This window comes from Atta cephalotes (assembly GCF_000143395.1).
Source record: "Atta cephalotes unplaced genomic scaffold scaffold00095, whole genome shotgun sequence".
Lineage (NCBI taxonomy): Eukaryota > Metazoa > Arthropoda > Insecta > Hymenoptera > Formicidae > Atta > Atta cephalotes.
The window spans coordinates 314,094-333,642 of record NW_012130159.1 but is presented as its reverse complement, the minus strand read 5'-3'; the positions used below and the strand labels follow the sequence as shown (position 1 = coordinate 333,642).

At 32.3% G+C, this 19,549-nt stretch overlaps 2 protein-coding genes and 1 non-coding gene across 3 annotated transcripts in view; 1 reads left to right on the top strand and 2 right to left on the bottom strand.

Annotated features, from left to right (window-relative positions):
* LOC105624925 (ETS translocation variant 1) overlaps positions 1-13,887 on the bottom strand; it is a 29,360-nt gene extending 15,473 nt beyond the window's left edge. The window contains exons 1-4 of the mRNA XM_012206267.1: positions 13,831-13,887; positions 7,723-7,834; positions 3,697-3,750; positions 824-883 (exon numbers count right to left, since the gene is read on the bottom strand). Coding sequence (XP_012061657.1) covers positions 824-883; positions 3,697-3,750; positions 7,723-7,834; positions 13,831-13,887 — 283 coding nt within the window. The remainder of the gene's footprint in view (positions 1-823; positions 884-3,696; positions 3,751-7,722; positions 7,835-13,830) is intronic.
* On the bottom strand, positions 3,465-3,537 carry Trnak-uuu. The gene has a single exon. It is a non-coding gene; the product is annotated as a tRNA-Lys (tRNA).
* A 3,066-nt stretch (positions 13,888-16,953) lies between the features above and the next one.
* LOC105624924 (solute carrier family 25 member 44) lies at positions 16,954-18,740 on the top strand. Its single transcript, XM_012206266.1, has 4 exons — positions 16,954-17,128; positions 17,712-18,019; positions 18,099-18,285; positions 18,421-18,740. The coding sequence occupies exons 1-4, from the start codon at positions 16,954-16,956 to the stop codon at positions 18,738-18,740; spliced, it is 990 nt and encodes a 329-aa protein (XP_012061656.1).
* Positions 18,741-19,549: the final 809 nt, after the last annotated feature.

Below are 19,549 nucleotides of genomic sequence, written 5' to 3'. Positions count from 1 at the left end.
GTGTGTGTGTGTGTGTGTGTGTGTGTGTGTGTGTGTGTGTGTGTGTACATATATATATATATATATATATATATATATATACGTACATGCACATTGGCGGAAGTTGAGCTATAAATGGCGGAACCAATCAGAGAAGAGAAACGCTATCTGCTCCATTTTTCCTTGATTCTCTTTTACTATTTTTTTCTCTTTCTGTTCTATTTTTTACCTCTTTCTCATTTTTTTTTTCTTAGAAATTGTTAAAACATGGCAGGTCAATCAAAAATGACTGTTTTGTGTCTCAATTAGAGAGTCTCTTAATCTAGACTCGAGTCCACGAGCAATTTTGTTAAAACAAGAATGAGAAAGAAGGATGTAGATATAATCTCTTTTTATATATGCTATCTCATTCTAAGTTATACTATGTTATGTTCTGACTTACAAAAGTTGACAAAAACGGCGAATCAATCGAAAGTTTATCTCGTGGCCAGACTCTAATATAGGATCTCTAGTCTTAAATCTTCAGACAGCGCGTGCGGTAACAGACTTTCCAACCAATTTCGAAGCCGAACTACGACGCGCGAAACACTTCCGCGTACTATATACGATTTCAACGGTGATTTCAGCGGAGATTGACATACTGCAATCCTGTTCCGCGGATTCCAATCTCGTATTTATTTATCCGGACGAATTATCAGACATTGCCGCCGTATCGACGCGACGAGATGCGTGCTATCTTTCCGCAATAATCAATAGGATTGGACGATAGGTATATTGACGAATGGTTCATGGAAACGTTTATGAACAGAGCGAACAGACGCTCGCTTTGAAGATGGACGCTTACTTGACATCTGATGGAACTCGGGTACGTATTGCTCGCTGTCTTCGGTTTCGGAACTGCTACCTGCGAAGGAAACATCATGTTAGTAATTTGCGATAAATTGAACACATATTTTTTTCTATCGATAGAAGATATTTAAAAAAATTCTGACACAGACTCATTTTGTCAGTCAAGTTAATCAAAAAAGTGATCTTGCAATTATAGCGAAAATTATCTAAGTACGAAAATTAACTAAAATAGATAAATTTCTAGCACGTTATTGGATATGTTATTATATCTACGACGTTATTATATCTAATCATATAGCTGACAGAAATAGAATTTAGATTTATGCTATAAATTCGCGTATGATATATAATTTTCTATCAGATACAAAAAACAGCAATAATTCTAGCTGGAGCAGCAAAATATTTTTTTTGCGTGTTGAAACGTCCTTTAGTGTGTTGTAATTTAAACATACACATTTTAATATAATAGGTCGAAACAAAAGTTTATAACGCTATTTATGTCTATAATGTTTTTTAAAAAAATTAGCAACTGTACATTCGATAGAACAAAATTTCAGCTTTAAATTTCTTTGCGGTATGATGATTTTTAACGGAGCAATTAAAGTGCTCTTTTTTCATATAAAAATGCAAAAAACTCTGAAATAAAAATGTTTCAATATCTTAAAGTTGACATTCCAAACTACAAAAGAAAAATAATCCAATTGTCCAAAGAATTTACTTATTGAGTAATCCGAAAATGACACTTTTTTTACAGTGCAATAAATAATAAAATAAGTATAAATTGAAAGTTTATTATATTATTTAAACTATACATTTTAAACTATACATTTTATCACCGATATTATGTTACGAAAAATTACAACTAATTATAATATTAAATATTTTTGAATTTTATATTTATTACATTTTTTTAAATATTGTTCATATTATTCAACAAAAATTATTTTATTTTCAGTACTTTTAATAATTTAATAGTTCGTAAAATTTTTGCAATATAAACGAGAATTAATTGAAAATAAAAAGATAAAAATTTTTTAGCTGCAACATGAGTTATATTCTACATACATGAGTCTTTCGTTTTAAGATGAATTTCCGAAATATTCTTGTAGGGGGATACATGAGAATACAGAAATTGGCACCGTATAAAGTTTCTTTATAGAGAAAAGAATATAGAAAAGAATATTATTTAGCTAGGTATTTCTAATATTTCAAAGAAAAAAAGCAAAGGATTCTATCGTATATATTAAGGGTTTATTATCATTTTTAATAAAGTTGCAGCTTGAATTTTCTAGCGCTACGAACTTTTATACACGTGCTGCCAATACTTCGACATCTCATGATTGCTTTTTCTATTGGTCTTTATCATTTTTCACAAGAAAGATTTTGCTCGAAAATATCTTTTCCGTCTCGCGAATAAAATCATCCCTCCCTTTCATCATCCGTTACATTACATCCATCGCGTATTACATTGCAGTTGGGCATGGTAATTAAAATTAATGTTCCGAGTGAATACTGGCTGAACGTAATTATCTTCACTGGGAGGCTCAGAGCTTTAATTTCATGCTACATCTTTAAATTCTAAAAATCAATACCAAGATTTCGTGACTTTAATAACAATCCGATTCTTGATAAATTCTATTGAGTTCAGTTTTAGCGTTATTATTTTATAAAACATTGTAATTGACGATGCAAAAAATATTTAAGCTTTATTTAACATTATTTTTATACTCATATTCTAATTAAATAATTTGTATCTAATAGTAAGAAGTAAAAGAAAATTATCTTTTTTCATAAAATAGAAGTCTCAATAATTGGTGATGCCTAGTGATTGAAAAATCAACAATATATTTGTAATTATTAAGATGAATTCAATATAAATTGTTAAGAAGTATTATAATATAAATATTATATAAAAAAAACTAATGCAAAAAATGATACAATTTGTAACTAAATTGTAGATGAAGGTACATTTTTCAATAAAATTAACATTTATATGTTAAATTTATTTATTGTTAACGCATATTCTCTTTATTTATCTTAGAATTTACGTTTTAAAATATATATATTTCTTTTATGTTATTTGTTCATTTATTCATAAATTTTGACATAAGAAAGCTTAAATTTCTAATTTAATACAAAATATTTAAATAATCTAAAATCACATTATATTAAATTAACATTCAAATATGTTAAAAATTCAACACAGAATTTTAACAAGGACTGGAACAGACGGTTTCTAATATAAATACAAAATGTTTTTATGATTATTTTAATAGTCCAACAAAATTATTTTCAGATTTATATTTAACTAAATTTATAGATGCTTCAACAAAACTGTTTTTTTCTATCTATGCGAAATTATACAACAATAAAATTTCTTAAATGTTTTTTTTTTAGATTTATATGTATTTTATATGTATTTTTCGATCATTGACAGAATAAAGTTTCATATGGGTACTAATTTCTTGTAGAATGCCATTAATTATTAATTAATAAATAATAAAACTCGTCATCTTAATTCTTATTAGTTATTGGACATTTATTTTATTTGCTGTGTATTAATTAAAACTTAATCATATGTAAAAATATTATTTTTATATTATGAATACTTTCGGGATGAAGAAACAAAAAAAAATCGCCCGAACAGGGACTCGAACCCTGGACCCTCAGATTAAAAGTCTGATGCTCTACCGACTGAGCTATCCGGGCTAATGGTTTCGGGAGACTTAAGTCTGTATTAAACTCGAATGCATAACGTGTACAGTGGACAATTATATTATTATAATATTATTATAGTAATTAATTGAAACATTATAAAATATACATATGCCAAAAAAATAAAATTTTGAAAAACTGCAGCACACTTACCATCTTGCAACCAGGTTTCTTGCCTGTAGCCTTGTGGTATGTATAACTCGCTCCCTGTAATTAAAGTTAATTTTTCATTAATTCATTGTGTAACAACACGCATTAATTAATCGTGCTATTGATCACGAGATAAAACAAATAATAAGTGGGAAAGAATGCAAATACATTTATATATGTAGAGCAGATGTATGTATGTCGAGTGATATTTGCTGTAGATTGTCACGTGGTGCGTTTTCGTTATTTTTGATTAATTATGTTATTGATATGCGTATTTATTCGATACATTCGATGTAAAAAGGAGACAGATAGTTCTTCAATGTACTTAGCACTTTCACGATGGAAAGAAACGCGCCAGTCCGAATCTGAGATCAGCGAGATCCTTGCCGAGAACAAAGGAAGGCGAAAAGACCGCGAATGAATCAGAGGCAAAAACAAACCCTTCCGCGTGAACGGGCGCATAAGAATGCTGCTACGGTGAACTGGGGTGCGTTTAATGGGCCTCCAAGATTCGCCATGGGTAGCCACTCGGCGGTAACCTCGTTTCGTTCCATGACAAAATCCCGTCCGACGCGAATCGAATCTACTTACGCCACAGCTCATTGCTCGGCTATAACGATACTCTCCTCAGCAAATAAGACTTCTCTCGAGTGTTCGCAATGTCTTTGAATGTCGCATTAAATCCCTGTCGCTCACGACAAATTTACGGTCACAGAGATTACACGTATCAACTACGTGTTCTACAAGGAGAGAACGGTTTTGCTGAAGTATATAAAAATTAGATCAGAAAATAGATCTGAAAATAATTACGTTGGACTATCAAGATAATTATGTAGAACGCTCAAGCATGATGATACTGCTGCAAACAATTTTGACATTGTATACGATTAAACAATTTTATGTAAAATTATAATAATTATAGTGAATAATTTTACACGGATTGTAGTTTTGCTGAAGTATCTAAAAATTTATAGCTATAAAATAATTTTGTTAAATTATTAAAATAATTATACGTATATATAGAATGCTTGGTCGGTTTCTAGAAAAATATTTTGCAGCATTGCTAATCATTTTGAGATTTACATAATTATTTTGAAAGTTCAACACAAGACTTACTTTTAAATCTGTCTATTTACTTAGATATTTATGTACTTCAGTAAAATTATTCTTTATGTAAGCGTCTCTAACAAGGCGCCTCCAATGGCCAACAGCAAATATCATACACACACAATGTTTAATGAATGTGTACAAAGTTGTCGTATATAATAATCATCTGAAGGAATCTTAATATAAACACTATTAGAAATGTAACCACGAGCTTCCTTTATGTAAATGAAGCTCATGAACAAAATTATGAACAAAATTAAAAGTAATGAATGATTTAACAGAAAATTAAGTTACAATAATTACTTAAATGTAATGAACGTGTACATTAAATTTATGAAATTTAATAAAATTTTATGGAAAGTACATTAATTTCATAAATTTTCATGAAAAATACATTAAGTTTTATGTATATGTACACAAATATACTTTTTAGTTATAAATATATTAAATTTAATGTAATGTCACATGAAATTAAGTTCAAATTGTGTTAAGTTCAAATTTAAAATTTAATTTAATGAAATTTAAGAACATTTCTAACAGTGAATATGTATTTAGACGATATGAAAGAAATAGTAAGTAAAGCTTAGTTGATGTAAATCGAAGAAAATGTGTAATAACTTGTTGAATCAGCCATTAGTTGTTTATATGAATTTAATAACTGGTTCAACAAGGTATTATACATTTTCTTCGATTTATATTTAGATAATAGATATATTTAGATAATTAGAGGTAAGTTTTTTTTTATTAATTTTTATAAAAACGTACCATTTTATGCATATATTATTTATGTAATTTTATGTATTCTTTTACAGTGTAGCAATTAGCTTGAGCATCCACATAATTATTTTCAAATCCTGTATCTGACTTAATTTTTATATATTATACTTTAGCAGAATTCTTTTCATATAAATATTGCATAAAAAATTTTTCACAATTTTTATTACTTTTTACATTGTAATTTCAATACAAACGAGTCTAATTAAATTTTGTAGTCGGAAACATTCATCATAGAGGTAGAAAAGTTACAACGCCGTTTACGCGGAATGTGAAAAAGGCAGACAGAAAGAGATAGACAGAGATAGCGGGGGAGAAGAAGGAAAGAAAAAGAGAGAAAACGGGGAACGATCAGCGGTACTTTCATCCATCGCGACGGCGTTTCAATATTTCTGAATCGTGTCGAAAAGTGGATCGAGCTGGTATAGGGAGGGGACGTAACGCGATTATGATAGAGAAATTGCGGCATTATAGGTAGTGATTGAGTTAGGTGGAGGTGGTCCATCCCAAGCGAGCGGTGGCTTCACGCCGTGGCGTGCCAATGCTAGATATAAAGTGTCAATCACTGCAGCCAGACACTGGGGGTTGTTCGGCGATTCTCTACGACAGAGATACTAAAGGAGGGGGGGCTATAAGGGATTCCACTGTGAGGACGTCCTAGGGAAATCTTTGCGGTGATAACACGTCACTTATTGAATCTCGTATCAAGGAATTGATGTCACGTTTCTAGGTCAAGGCTAGGACACTCGTCTGGAAGAAGACTAGGCTGAAGAGTAGCCCAGCTATATACAAAAGCAGCTATATCTAAAAATATTTAAAAATTAGATGCTGAAATCCTTAAATTCCTAAAGGGTGATCTTACATGTCAATAATACTGATTAGTATTATAATATTAAATCAGTGAAGAGAGAAAAGTGGATCTAAATTGTAAAGAGAGGAAAATTATCTTTATTGTTTGTAAAGGGAAAAATGAAGATATAATTTCCTAAATTCCTATTGTTGCAGATGCGGTTATCCATTAGTCATATTTAATATGACAGACATTTGTTCCAAAATAGCTAAAAGCTCTTCCTCCAACATCAGTCAAGTGTATTCTATTTTAATAAAAATTATATTTCTCACACCATATTATACACGATTTTAAACTAAAACAATGATAATAAATTTCTTCTTAATTAAAAAAAATCTTATTCATAACTTGGATGAGAAAAATTATACAAGTTTTTTTCACTCTCACCAAAAGAATTTCAAGTGGATATAGCGACTTTTGGCAAACCTACTTAAACTAAGAAAAAGTATTTACTTTTAAAGTAGAAGATATCATTATCGATATCAGCATTATCATCATTGATACCATTATCAATTAGGGGAATTGAAGAATCAAGATATCATCGAATTATACGAATTAATGCCAAGAAAATATTTGCGTCGATTACTGAAAGTTTTCGTATATTTTTGGCGATGAAAACACAACGTTGTTGAGTGAAATATCGGCCAGCTATTTAGGAAACGTTGTCGGACCGAGTAATTGGCAAGAGGTACTCTGAGTAGATTGTCTCGGGCGATGTCACACGATGCAACGCGTCTCGCCGCGACCTTTGGAAAATAATGTCGTCGTTGATGCGACTATATAAAGATATCGACTCAGCTGCCTGCGAGTGACAGGCTCTCTTCGGGGGGTATAACTCACCCTCCGCCTCTCTCCTTGCCAGCGTTTCGTTTCGGGGTACACGTCCCCGCATGTGTTCCTAAACGTGCTCTTTCCTATGTGTGCGCTTCTCCTTTCGCGGTCGACGGTCTTCGTGTATCGAAAGCCTCGCCCGATGGAAACGCGACGTCTCCGAGCCGCGATGATATCAAAGAGCTTCAAAGTCGAACGGGGGAATCGAAGAATCGACCGGTCTCTACTCCTCGCTCACCTTTTCCCTTGATTGCACCCTCGCAAGTTCGTTAAGAACGTCAAGTTAAAATGTTAAAGTGATTCAGATATTTTTATGTAGATGCGCTTTCTCTTAGAAAATGGAAACACTGATTGGCGCGCGTAGAAAATTGTCTGCGAGTTCGTGTGAATCCTCTTCGTTCATATTGAAAAACAATTATCACGCTGCCGTATATTAAGAAGCTTTTATTAACGAACATCCCACTTACCAGTGTGTAACTTTTCATTATTCGCTGTTTGAGATACTGGGTAGTTAGCGGGACAATATTCGCTGGCTACCGTCTGAAGTGGCTCGGGCAATCTGCCAAATCCGTTTCCAGGCTAAAAACACAGGAAAAAGAAATATAGATTAATATAGATAAATAAAATAATATAGATAATATGATTACTACAAGATACAAAGACTTAATAATATTCAAATGTTTTTCTCTGAGAGAATGATTACAGATAATCGCCAGATAATCTAATATATTCTCCTCTTACTTCAATAGTGACACAACTCGAAGAATTAAATTTTCTAAAAAAGGGAAAAAACTATTTTTTAATATGATAGAAGATTATTGACTAATCAAATAATATTCAACTAATATATCGAAACGAATCAAATAATGTATCAACAAAAAGAATATAATCTTAACATCAAATGTCATTTTCGTTTCATATTCCCTTAATCCGGAAATTGTCATATTTACTTAACTCATTCAATAGCCCAAGAATTACGGTTTTTTTTAGCTATGTCATGTTTGAAATAAAGAAGCGATATTTGTGTGTCTAGTTTGTTCCGATATTATGCAATAAATATTAGACGAATGTGAAAGAGAATGCAAGTGATTTCAGAGAGAGTGATTGTGAGACTTTCAATATAGAAGCGCGCGAAAGACACAGTGAGAAATAGAGGATGAAGGGTAAGAGGAGGGCAAGAGGAAGACATCCGGTGAACGATTGGACGGTTTCCTCCTTGCGGGGCAATCTAGTGGTAAACTTAGTTACCGGTTTTGGGAATTTCGATAACGCAAACGTTGCCTTTGATTCCGTAAAATTTGACTACAGATTATGGGAGCGCAAACTATCGTCGCGAAAAAAATCTCGCGCGAAAAAGTATACTATTCGAGAAAAACTCTATCACGTGGGAAATTAGGTTCATAAAATGATAAAACAATTGAAATGTCGAACTGTCCTGTGAAAATATTATATATAATGTATAATTTCCCATGTTGAATATCTCTGATAGAAAGTATATTGATATTAACGAGCATCCGGCGAAGTCACGCTGCTCAAAGTTTCATTATTTGTTCATAATTTCTCCTCGAGATTTTCCTTTGATCGCAATTAATCGTCGTCCGCAATTAGTTGCCGCGATGGCACGGCGCCTGTAATCCATGCGCTTCAACATAAATTTTAATTACATTCACTAATACCGCCTTAAATGTTTAATACGCCTGTCAATCCATTATGTATATATATTTATTGACGCAAAAATGATTCGCGAGACAGAGTATTTCAATTGCGCACGAAATAAGTATTAATATATTCTATATGCAATAATTTAATAAAATAGAAATACTTGTATTTTTTAAATTAATTTTAAAAAAATCTGCCATCTTAAGTATAATATTTAGTAGATAAACGTACCTAATACTTCAATCATACTTAATTAATGCTAAAAACATTATTTATACTACGTGATATTTATAAATAATACATCTAGACCAAATGCTGATTAATTGTTTTTTACAATATTGTCGAATTGCTAAAAAAGTATTTTGTTTTTATGACTATGATTGCACGATAAAATAATTATGTGTTAATATATTATCTTTATATATACATCAATATATATAATTTTTATTCTAACATTATGACAATAATAAATACATAATAGAACTTCCAACCATAATTATTTTATTATGCAATAATAAGTCACAAATACCAAAAACATTTTTCTTTCAGTGCATAATCTTCCAATACCGGTGTTTTTTTGTCGAGTAGGATTTAACAGCGGATTGATCAGGCAATGACGTGTAAGTGGAAAGTGCAAACACAGGACCGTGTACCATTTGATGTCTCGTGGCCTTTCCCAGCGGATGTCGTTTTAGACGAATGAGTACTGAACACATTCGGCACGCAAGTTTATATATGCGCGTTTATGCCTCTCGTGAAAACGAGATACCCACGGCCACGACAGATCGAGGGAACGCCCTGTCGTTTGCGACGAGGTTATATATACAGGGGTCCTGGCATGGCACCCCAAATCCACGTTCTCCCTCATAGTAATTGTGCACTTCGGTTCGGTTTATAATAAAGTCATCGAGAGCGGACGACACGTCGTCAAACTGTGTCGTCCCTTTCGTGATCACTCGACGGACTAGGAAGCTATATTCTGGAGATGAAGTATTGAGACAGTGATAAATGGTTGATAAAAAATGATTTTTAGAGGGAGAGATTAAAGATAGATTCTAGATTCTGTAATCCAAACAAAAACTGGTAAACATGTACAAATATGTATAAATCTACAAAAATTTTTGATATGTGTAACTATAATGACATTATAATTATTACCGCTGTAATGTTAGTAATAAAATTTTATTTATAGTATTATGTGCCCAGTATTATGAAAAATATTTGAAAAAAATGGAAATATAGTATACACATAAAATACATGAATACTCATTAGCTAAAATGTTATAACACTTTTCTTCGATAGAAAACTCAGCCTTGCTCGTAAAGTGATTGAACATGAATGATTAGATCCATAAATAAGAACCAATCGCTCAATGAGTAGATTATATTTCGAAATCCATCGAAAAAAAGTGTTGCAGCTTTTAATAGAATCAGCTTTTAGCTGATGAATGTATATTAAAATACGTGGTGCGTGAAATTACAGATAGAATTTTATTCTAAAATCTGACGGGAATTAAAAATAGTTTAGTGGACTCACAAAATGGAAACATTTTTAACAATCCGCATTTCATGTGTGCTCCACTTCGGTCAGCGAGCAGATAAAAGGCCGCCACAGTTCCTTCTGCTAATTACGTGTCGATAATGGCAAGGATGGTCAATTTTATCAATCACAGGCGAGAACTCGGGTTACTTCGCTAAGAAAGTTTCCCTGCCGTCTTCCTACCCTTACGAATCGCGAAGATAATGATAGTGGTGAACACTGAAAGGCGGACAATGCCCGGCGAGAGGGACAGTGTGGAAGAGATTTCGAGATTAAAGAACTCGTCGCACTGTATTCAAGTTTATCAGCTAATTGCGTCCCACAATGCGTTGCAAAGATCGCGCTGGAAGGAATTTTTAAAAGTTACGTTTTTTTGTATCGATCTCAAGTGACGATTTAACTATGAAAGTAACGCTCGAAAAATGTAATGTATAAAAATATTTATATATCATTTACATATAACATATCTTATTGTAAGACTAATAGAATCAAGATGATCATGCGAAAATACATGGTATCTAATTTAAACCCTCCAAAGTTGACGGTGAATTTATTGGGCACACTCAATTATAAATATCTTTGTCAAAAAAAGTCAAATAATTCAATTTTCTTTACGTTACATTTGCAAATTTGGATTATTCTTATTTAAATATTAAAATATATTTAGTATTATTTTTTTCTTATACAAGTTATGTCATTCTTGAAATTAACCCTCCGCAAATTACTCTTAATTTCATCTTATAATTAGTCAGATTATCCAGGTCATTGAAGGATGATTGTGTTTTTCAAAAGATTTTTGAGGTTTGAAAAATCGAAAAAAAATTCTGATATACTCTTTCAATCTTTTTAAGAATACTATATACAATTATATAACTCGGAACGGTTTCCACTTTTTGTTGTCAAATTTGAGACGAAATCAGCAAAAATAATTCAAAGTCGAAAAATAGTCTTATAAGTTTTCAAATTCTCATGTGATATGCGGATGATTAATTAGTGTCTTTTAATTAACATAAATTAAATGAATTATCTCGTAGATCAGTAATCGTATTACAGAGACTTTGACGTCAACTTCGGAGGGTTAATACCAAACTCATCGAGAAGAATGAAATGAACAGTTAAATAATCAGCAAATAAACAAGCCAACGGGTAATTTCGCACACGCCCCGTTCTCGAGGAGGCTACCCCTAATCATGGGAAACTCGAGTGATGACATATGCTATCTCTTGCGGCAGTCAATTAAACGGCGCCCGGCGTCGCGTCGACAGTGAGGCAGGAATCGCGCGTGTGGGAATCGGCCGATTTTTAGAGTCAACAAACATAAATCAAGTACTCGCCAAGTCATCCCCTCTCTCGTGTCTCTATATCCATTGACCACCCGCGGGTCCCGCGCGCATCGTGTCGTCACGGTGGTGGCACGCACGCACGTACGCACGCGAGGAGTAACGGCGACAATTACGTGTTTAGAGGACACAAAAGGGGTGGCACCCGTGGGACGAGCCATCGGAGCGTGGAGGCGCGTGCCGCGGCAATTCGCCACCCGACCGAGCGATCATCTCTCGAGTGGCCGCATTGTATGCACGATGACCCTGGACTTCGTGCCACTCGCCGAGAACTCTATTGTGTCGGCCCCGAGGAAGTCGGATATCCGTATCAAACGGAGCGGCTCTTAATGCGGCGGTGTTTAATGGATCTTAAACACCTTCGTGACCGGCAACGTTTTGATGCTGCACCTTCTTGAACGCTATTAACGTAACGCTATGTCGTTTCACGAATTTAAATAGAAACGCCAAAGAAAAGTGCAGCCGGATTTATTTGTAACTCGAATAAATATAATCAATTGTGATTTGAGTCCTTTTCGCTTTATTTCTGTGTAGTTAAATATGAAATAATTTCTTTTAATTTTTAACTATTCTATTTTATCTAGTGAGGTAACTGCAATTAATGTTATGTTGCAATGAAAAATAAATTTTATCGCCTAGAAATAAATTAACGAATAAAGATTATCATTTACACTTTTTTTTCTCAAATGTCTTGTAATTTTTCTATTATCAATCTGAATAAAAATAAAAAAAATGTGTATATAATATTGATGAAGATAAATCTTTTATTTTTAAATGCGATATTTCTGTTTGATTTATAAAAAGAAAGATTTTTAATGTAAATAATTGGATTGGCAAATAAGTTCGTTCAATTTTTTAGAGTGGAATGAAACAATTTTATTCTATTTTTTTTTAAGTTGGCAACTGTATCATCTAGAGCAAAGTTTAAGAATCTGTTTTTTTAATTGCGATACGATGATTTTTACCGAAGTTATAAGCAATCAAAGTCAGAATGCTTTTTTATTTAATCTGCGAATAACTCCATAATAAAAATCATAGAAACATTTTTTAAAGACGAATTTTGAGGAAAAGCTTCAAGCTTTCATGTCAGATCGTAACAAATTTTTACAAATTTTTTTGAGCATGTGGCAGATCTTCAAAGTGAGAAAAAAATTTTTCATTTTTTTCCAGCTCATAGTTTTTTATATATAAAAATTACCAAATTCACATAAACTCAAAAAATATAGCAACCTTTTAAAGTAGAGATTTCAAGCATTAAAACTTTTTTAAATTTAAATTTCGTTTAATTTTGTTTCAATCATTTTGTTTTCGTTCAAACGAAAATATTGTATCTACAATTTTCAACTAACAAAACCGAACGAACTTATTTGCGAACCCAATATCTATTTAAGTTATCAGTTTTTATTTATCTCTGTGCACAACAAGATTAAATCAATCAAATATTAAATTCACTTGATGATTTTCTGAGGTGCTAATCCTTAAATTAAAAAATACCATTTTTATCATATTATTAATAAATCAATTAATAAAGATTGTAATAAATTAATTGCGTATATTATTTACGAGACTTTTACAGATTAATTTACAAATCAAATATTACAAATTCACTGACTTTTTTGAAATGTTAATTTTCAAATAATAGATCTTTTTTATCAATTAATAAAGGATGTAATAAACACGTATATATTATTTATGTTAAGTATATTTATGTTAAGTATATATTATTAATGAGAATTCAATATAAATCAATCAAATGTTATAAATTTATTTGACTTTTCGAGAAGATAGTAGATTCTTAAATAAAAAATTATTGTATGTGTTTACAAATTACACGATAAAAAAAACATAAACATCAATTTATATATTATTAACAAGATTCTTATAAATCTTATAATACGAATCAATCAAATATTACAAATTTACTTGATTTTCTATGAGATACTATTAATTAAAAAAATTTTTTTTCGATTAATAAAGATCACAAAATCTTTAGAAATTCTATCTTTCAAATAACAAATAAATTTTCAGTTACTTACTAAGCCCGCCAATTCTGTCGTCGCGGCGGGGACCTCCTGATCGGCAAGATTCATCATAACTTCGCAATTCGTCCGATCTTTCTTTTTCCGATTAATCGTTATCGAGTCGAAAATTCCTCACTGTAGGCAAACAGGATCACCAATTCGAAATTGCAAAAAAAAAAACGCGCAATCGAATTCGCGCGACGCGAGTTCAATCGTCGCTCGGTGTTACAACGCGAAGATCGAAGATAGCACTGAATCGGGTGATTTGATCTCGGCGCGAACAGAGGGGTGAGCCACCCTCGCGACCGGGGGTTGTCTCCGAGTTTCGGTGTACGCCCCCAATGTGACGTAGAACTCAGTCCTGCGCGTATTTCGCCTCCTTGCCGGCCACTACCTAACCGGGCGCTGGGCGGAGCCTGAAACTCATTGGCGATATACCAGCTCGATGATCAACGAAGGGATGATGCTACGAACCTCCACGCGAGAGAGAACCACGGGCTCTCTCAGCTCGAGCTTCGAGCAAATTCGATTCGATCGCCATCGAGATATTCGCGCGCGCGAATAGAGATACGTTTTTAATGTAACTTCAAATCAGCCTGGGCCAACGTGAGCGTTCCAGCAACTTGGATAGAATAACCTAACTGCTCATACGAACTGCTAAAGAACGCCCTAAAGACGTCTCTATGAACATCCTTATGCAAAACGTTCCCAGGATATCTCTCGAATAAAGTACTACATAGGTGATAAAAAACGTGAACTCTCTTTCTAAATTGTATACATTACGATTTTAGAAAATCTTTGAGGATTTAAAGCGATTCTTCGTAAAAATTATTAAAAACCTACGTTGGGATAGATTTTGTGCCAACTAATTAACCCATATGACACAGATTGTTCCAGCAACATTGGAATATTTCAGCAATATTGCAATGTTTCTGCAAGCTTCTAGTGCTGTATGGAAAAAATATATACATGTATATATAATTACAATATATAAAAATAATAGCCGTAATCTTTTTTGTTTCATTTGAATTCATTCGATAAGTTGCAAAGCTGTAACTAAAAGATCGATATATAAACAATATAATATTTATTCATCGATTTATTTCTAAGATGACAAAATTTGAATTTATCTCAATTCAATGAATATAATTTCAAAATTAAATAAAAAATCAAATTAAATAAAAATTAAATTATTCCATTCAGAATAGAAACTTGCAGTAACATTGCTGCAATATTTGTTACTACAATATTGCTGGAATGATCTGTGCTGTATGAAATTTTTTTAACATATTGAATTTTTTGCTCAAAGGAGACTATTCGTTTTATTATTGTTCGCAGAGAAGTCATTGTTGCTTCGAGATTTTTCGTTGAGGAAAGAAATGTTTTTATTTTTCATATTCGTGTAGTGAATTAGTGATTAAGATTTTTTTTTGATGATAATAGGTGCTATCGCTTTGTACATCTATAGATAAGTAACATGACGTAATATCCAGGATTTTCGTTGAGATGTCACTACTAAGAAGAAATGCAGAAGAGTACCGAGCGCATGCGCAACAAAACAACCTTACCGAGTAGATGGCCCATCATTTTTCATAGATTTTGCTAACTCGAATAATTTCATAGCCGCGAAATATTGTGAATGAAAATGAATTTGCTTTAAGGAATACACTAAATGCGTGCGTAATAAAACGTACGCAATAAAACTGACCATGTCAATTATTTTGTAAACATCTAAATTTTCCTCTCGACAGAGGCGAACATTGAAAAGATTTCGGAGTAAATCATCTTCACATTACACCATGTAAGTAACGATTTTTGTGAATGACTTTCCTGTGTAATTGCTTCCTCAATAATAATGTTAATACTTTTAAATTATATTATAATAATATGTTAATTAAAATCGACAGTAACAATTAATTTACTTATTTCTAATTGCTCCAATTTGTTAGACATGAACATTTTTACACGCACCGCTATTGATAAGAATTCAAAAAGCTTACTTAACAAATTTCTCATAACCAGTTTATAACTGTGATAGGAAAGTAATACAGATATATTCATGTTTTGGACTTTGGAGCAACAAAGAGAATTTCGGAGTAACGAATTGCTTCAGTGTTGTAAAATATTATATTTTATTCTTAATTCTCATGCTTTGAATGTTGCCGAATTTCTTCTATTGTTAATCTTATTGTTTTAGTATAAGTTACAGTACAATTCATTAAATCTGATTAAATTCCTTGCGAAAATTATGATTTGTATTGTCGAATCGATTGAATAAAATGATGCTTTTGACATTTTGCAATTATAATGACATAGCACAATTCGTTGAAGACGTATTTCGAAATAGCAGAAAGACATCTTTCATCTGCAGTGTTAAAATTCATTTATGCATATATAAATTATGTGAATATATAACTCAAGAAGTATTCTTTTGAGGTTAAGCTAACCTCAAAGACACTCTAACAAGTTAACTTTCTGATTCTTTCTGATATTTCATAGACTTTTTTACTGTGTACTTGACTACATAAGAACTTTATTCTTCTTATTTTCATCAAATTTCAAATATTTAATTTTCAAACTATTTAATTTTAGGTTCTTTGATTGATTTGAACTTTTTGAATTGGTGCATATAATAGTGCAGTAAGTTGAAGTAAAACAAATGTAAGTTTGTTTCACTTTAATTTATTGTATCGTGTACATCAATTCAAAGAGTTCTAAAAAAAAAAAAACAGATGTTTTTAGTGCAAGAAATATATACTAGTAGTATAACTACAAAAAACAGGAGAGAATATGAGGGAGAATAGAATGAAAATGAAAATGTATGAATATATGAATAAGAATGATAAATACAATAATAATTATTTTAAAAGAGAACAATTATTCTCTCTCATATTTTGACATATTTTAACGGCGAAACATCACTTCAAAATAGAATATCTGGTCATTAATTATACTCCTAATTCTGATTTTGCCCAAATTATTAGTAATTACAAATTTGTAAACTTACAGAATTTTGAACATTAATGCTCATAACACACCGATGAGATATGCGGCATCAAGTTAGGCCAAATCTTCAGCGAGTCTTTCTGTTTGATCCGTCTTTCGTTACGAGCTACAATAATTGTCCATATTTGAGAGATGTCTGCAGTAGAGGCAACACCGTTCATCCGCACCATCGAGTGGGACATGATGGACAAGACGAAATTCTTCCCACTCAGCATGCTGTCCTCGTTCTCAGTCAGATGTTGCCTGTATCCCCTGACAGTGATCAAAACTCACCTACAAGTGCAAAGACAAAATCACATGTACAATGGTAATGCAAATTAAACAATAATAAATTAAACTAGACAAAAATACAAATAAGTAACCCAGTAAATATCATCTAACAACATCAATATTATGATTTCACACTAAGGCCCAGTTCCATAAATCAAGGTTAACTCTTAACCGAGATTCAACTTATTCATTGTTTCTTTCCAATTCTAAAATTGAAAAAAGATGAGAAACAAACATTGTGGAGCTGGAGTTTAACAATATAAATATAATATAACACACACACACATATTACACATACATAATAATTACTTGTTGAGAGTGAAATTATAACATTGATTTTATATTACTGTTAGTGGTATTGTAACTGAGTAAGAAGCGCGTCCGATTGAAGCTGAAACTTAGTGCTTAATAATATTTCTATGTAAATTTTAAACACATGTTTTAATAAATTAAATAAACTGCACGTTGATTACTATTTGAAACATAATTAGCTAAAGCTGAAATAATACCTTAAATTGATCGCAAATTAAACAAATTAATTTCATCATCGATAATATAAATCACTTTTACAGAGTAAATAATCTTCCTTCGAATTCTCATGCAATATCTTTTATCCGTAGGTATGATAGATGCATATAGAAAAATTTATAAAGTGGAAGGCTTCTCAGGCCTTTATCGAGGCTTCTGGATAAGTTCCATTCAAATTGTCTCTGGTGTATTTTATGTATCAACCTATGAAGGAGTACGTCATTTGCTTGGACAAGATACACCTCTTGGACGTGTTGACTCCAAAGTCAAAGCATTGATTGCTGGCGGTGCTGCCAGTTTAGTTGGGCAAACGATAGTCGTTCCTTTCGATGTTCTCAGTCAGCATCTAATGGTTCTCGGCATAAATAACATCAAGCACGGGAGGGTGTACGTAGATAAAGTGAGTCAGGAAGTTTCTACTAAATTCACACTTTCAACAACGATTTCTTTGAGATAGTAACGCTGAATGTTTCTTATAGATGGGAATGAATCCCTTAGGCCTGACCCTTGAATCTGGAAAGACTCGCGCGCAAATCTCCGCGGAAATAATAAGATTGATTTATCAGAGAGATGGTTATTGTGGTTTCTATCGAGGGTACATGGCATCCTTGTGTGCGTATGTACCTAATAGCGCCCTTTGGTGGGGATTATATACGGTTTATCAAGGTAATTGTACTTTGTACTTCATAACAGGGTTGGCAAATTTTTTTGAATAAAGTCTATGATTTTTCCGATCATCATCAATCCTTCATAGCTATTAAATAAAAAAGAATAATGTTTTTTATATCTCCTTTTTGGCAGATGAACTTATAAAGTTACTTCCCAACTGGTTCTCGCACTTGTGTATACAGGCGATTGCGGGCACATTGGGTGGTTTTACGACCACGATCATTACGAATCCCTTGGACATTGTGAGAGCGAGATTGCAAGTGCAACGATTAGACAGTATGCTTAGTGCGTTTAGAATATTGTGGATCGAGGAAGGACTGCATATGTTTAGTAAAGGACTTTCTGCGAGACTCGTCCAATCTGCCTGCTTTAGTTTTTCGATAATTCTAGGTTACGAAACTATCAAGAGAGTGAGTATAACCGAAGAATATAAGAATTATGTTCGATGGTGAGCTTCATAGGTACTACAATTAATTTTACGCGGATAGAGTCGTGGATTTCATCCGTGATTTTTTTCGAATGCAACGCGCCTTTTAATGTATCACTTTTCAAGGAAAAGACCGTTATAATTTAATCGATATATCATTGATAATGAAGAAATATTTCTATAACTTCTTCTAAAGAAGCTAACTAAATTAATTTTCTTTTAGAAGTGCTATTAATAATAGATTTAAAAATGTGATTGAAGCTATCTTTCGTTACACGAATAAAAAAGAAATAATATAATTGCAGCATTCATCATCAGCTATTTTGCGTAACTTTTCGTAAATCGTGCATCGCAATTTGATGTAATCATATAATCATGTAGACAAGAAACTTTACATACACTCAAAAAAAAGACATAGTAGTGGTAACTTAAAAAGGTGACAAATATCCAAGTTTTATATGTAGAATTAATATCACGCGAGAAGCTGAATAAATTATTTCATAGTTTCGCAATTTAAAAATGTATATTTATTCGAAGCGCTGAGTGATTCGGTGCTCGGTCCGTGGACCGAACAGCAATTGTACATTTCACAATAGTCTTTAAGCTTTCTAACTTATCACACAGATGGAGCAGTAAGCTCCTTTTTAAGTAAATTTTTTGCGTATGGAGGCGCGAATGGGATTTATGAATCGAATCCGGATTTATGAATTCATAAATAATAATAAGGCTATTGTGAAATGTACGAAGAGCTTAAAAGATTTTGAGTTCAAAAGATGTGTCTGAGATAGTAGAGTATTTATACATACTCCTGTAAAATATGTGTTAGACGTAAAA

Bases quoted from the DNA above. Each gene is read 5' to 3' on its own strand.
- LOC105624924 (XM_012206266.1), top strand. From the start codon at position 16,954: ATGTCTGCAGTAGAGGCAACACCGTTCATCCGCACCATCGAGTGGGAC. The intron at 18,020-18,098 runs GTGAGTCAGGAA...TGTTTCTTATAG, and splicing joins GGAGGGTGTACGTAGATAAA to ATGGGAATGAATCCCTTAGG. The intron at 18,286-18,420 runs GTAATTGTACTT...CCTTTTTGGCAG, and splicing joins ATTATATACGGTTTATCAAG to ATGAACTTATAAAGTTACTT.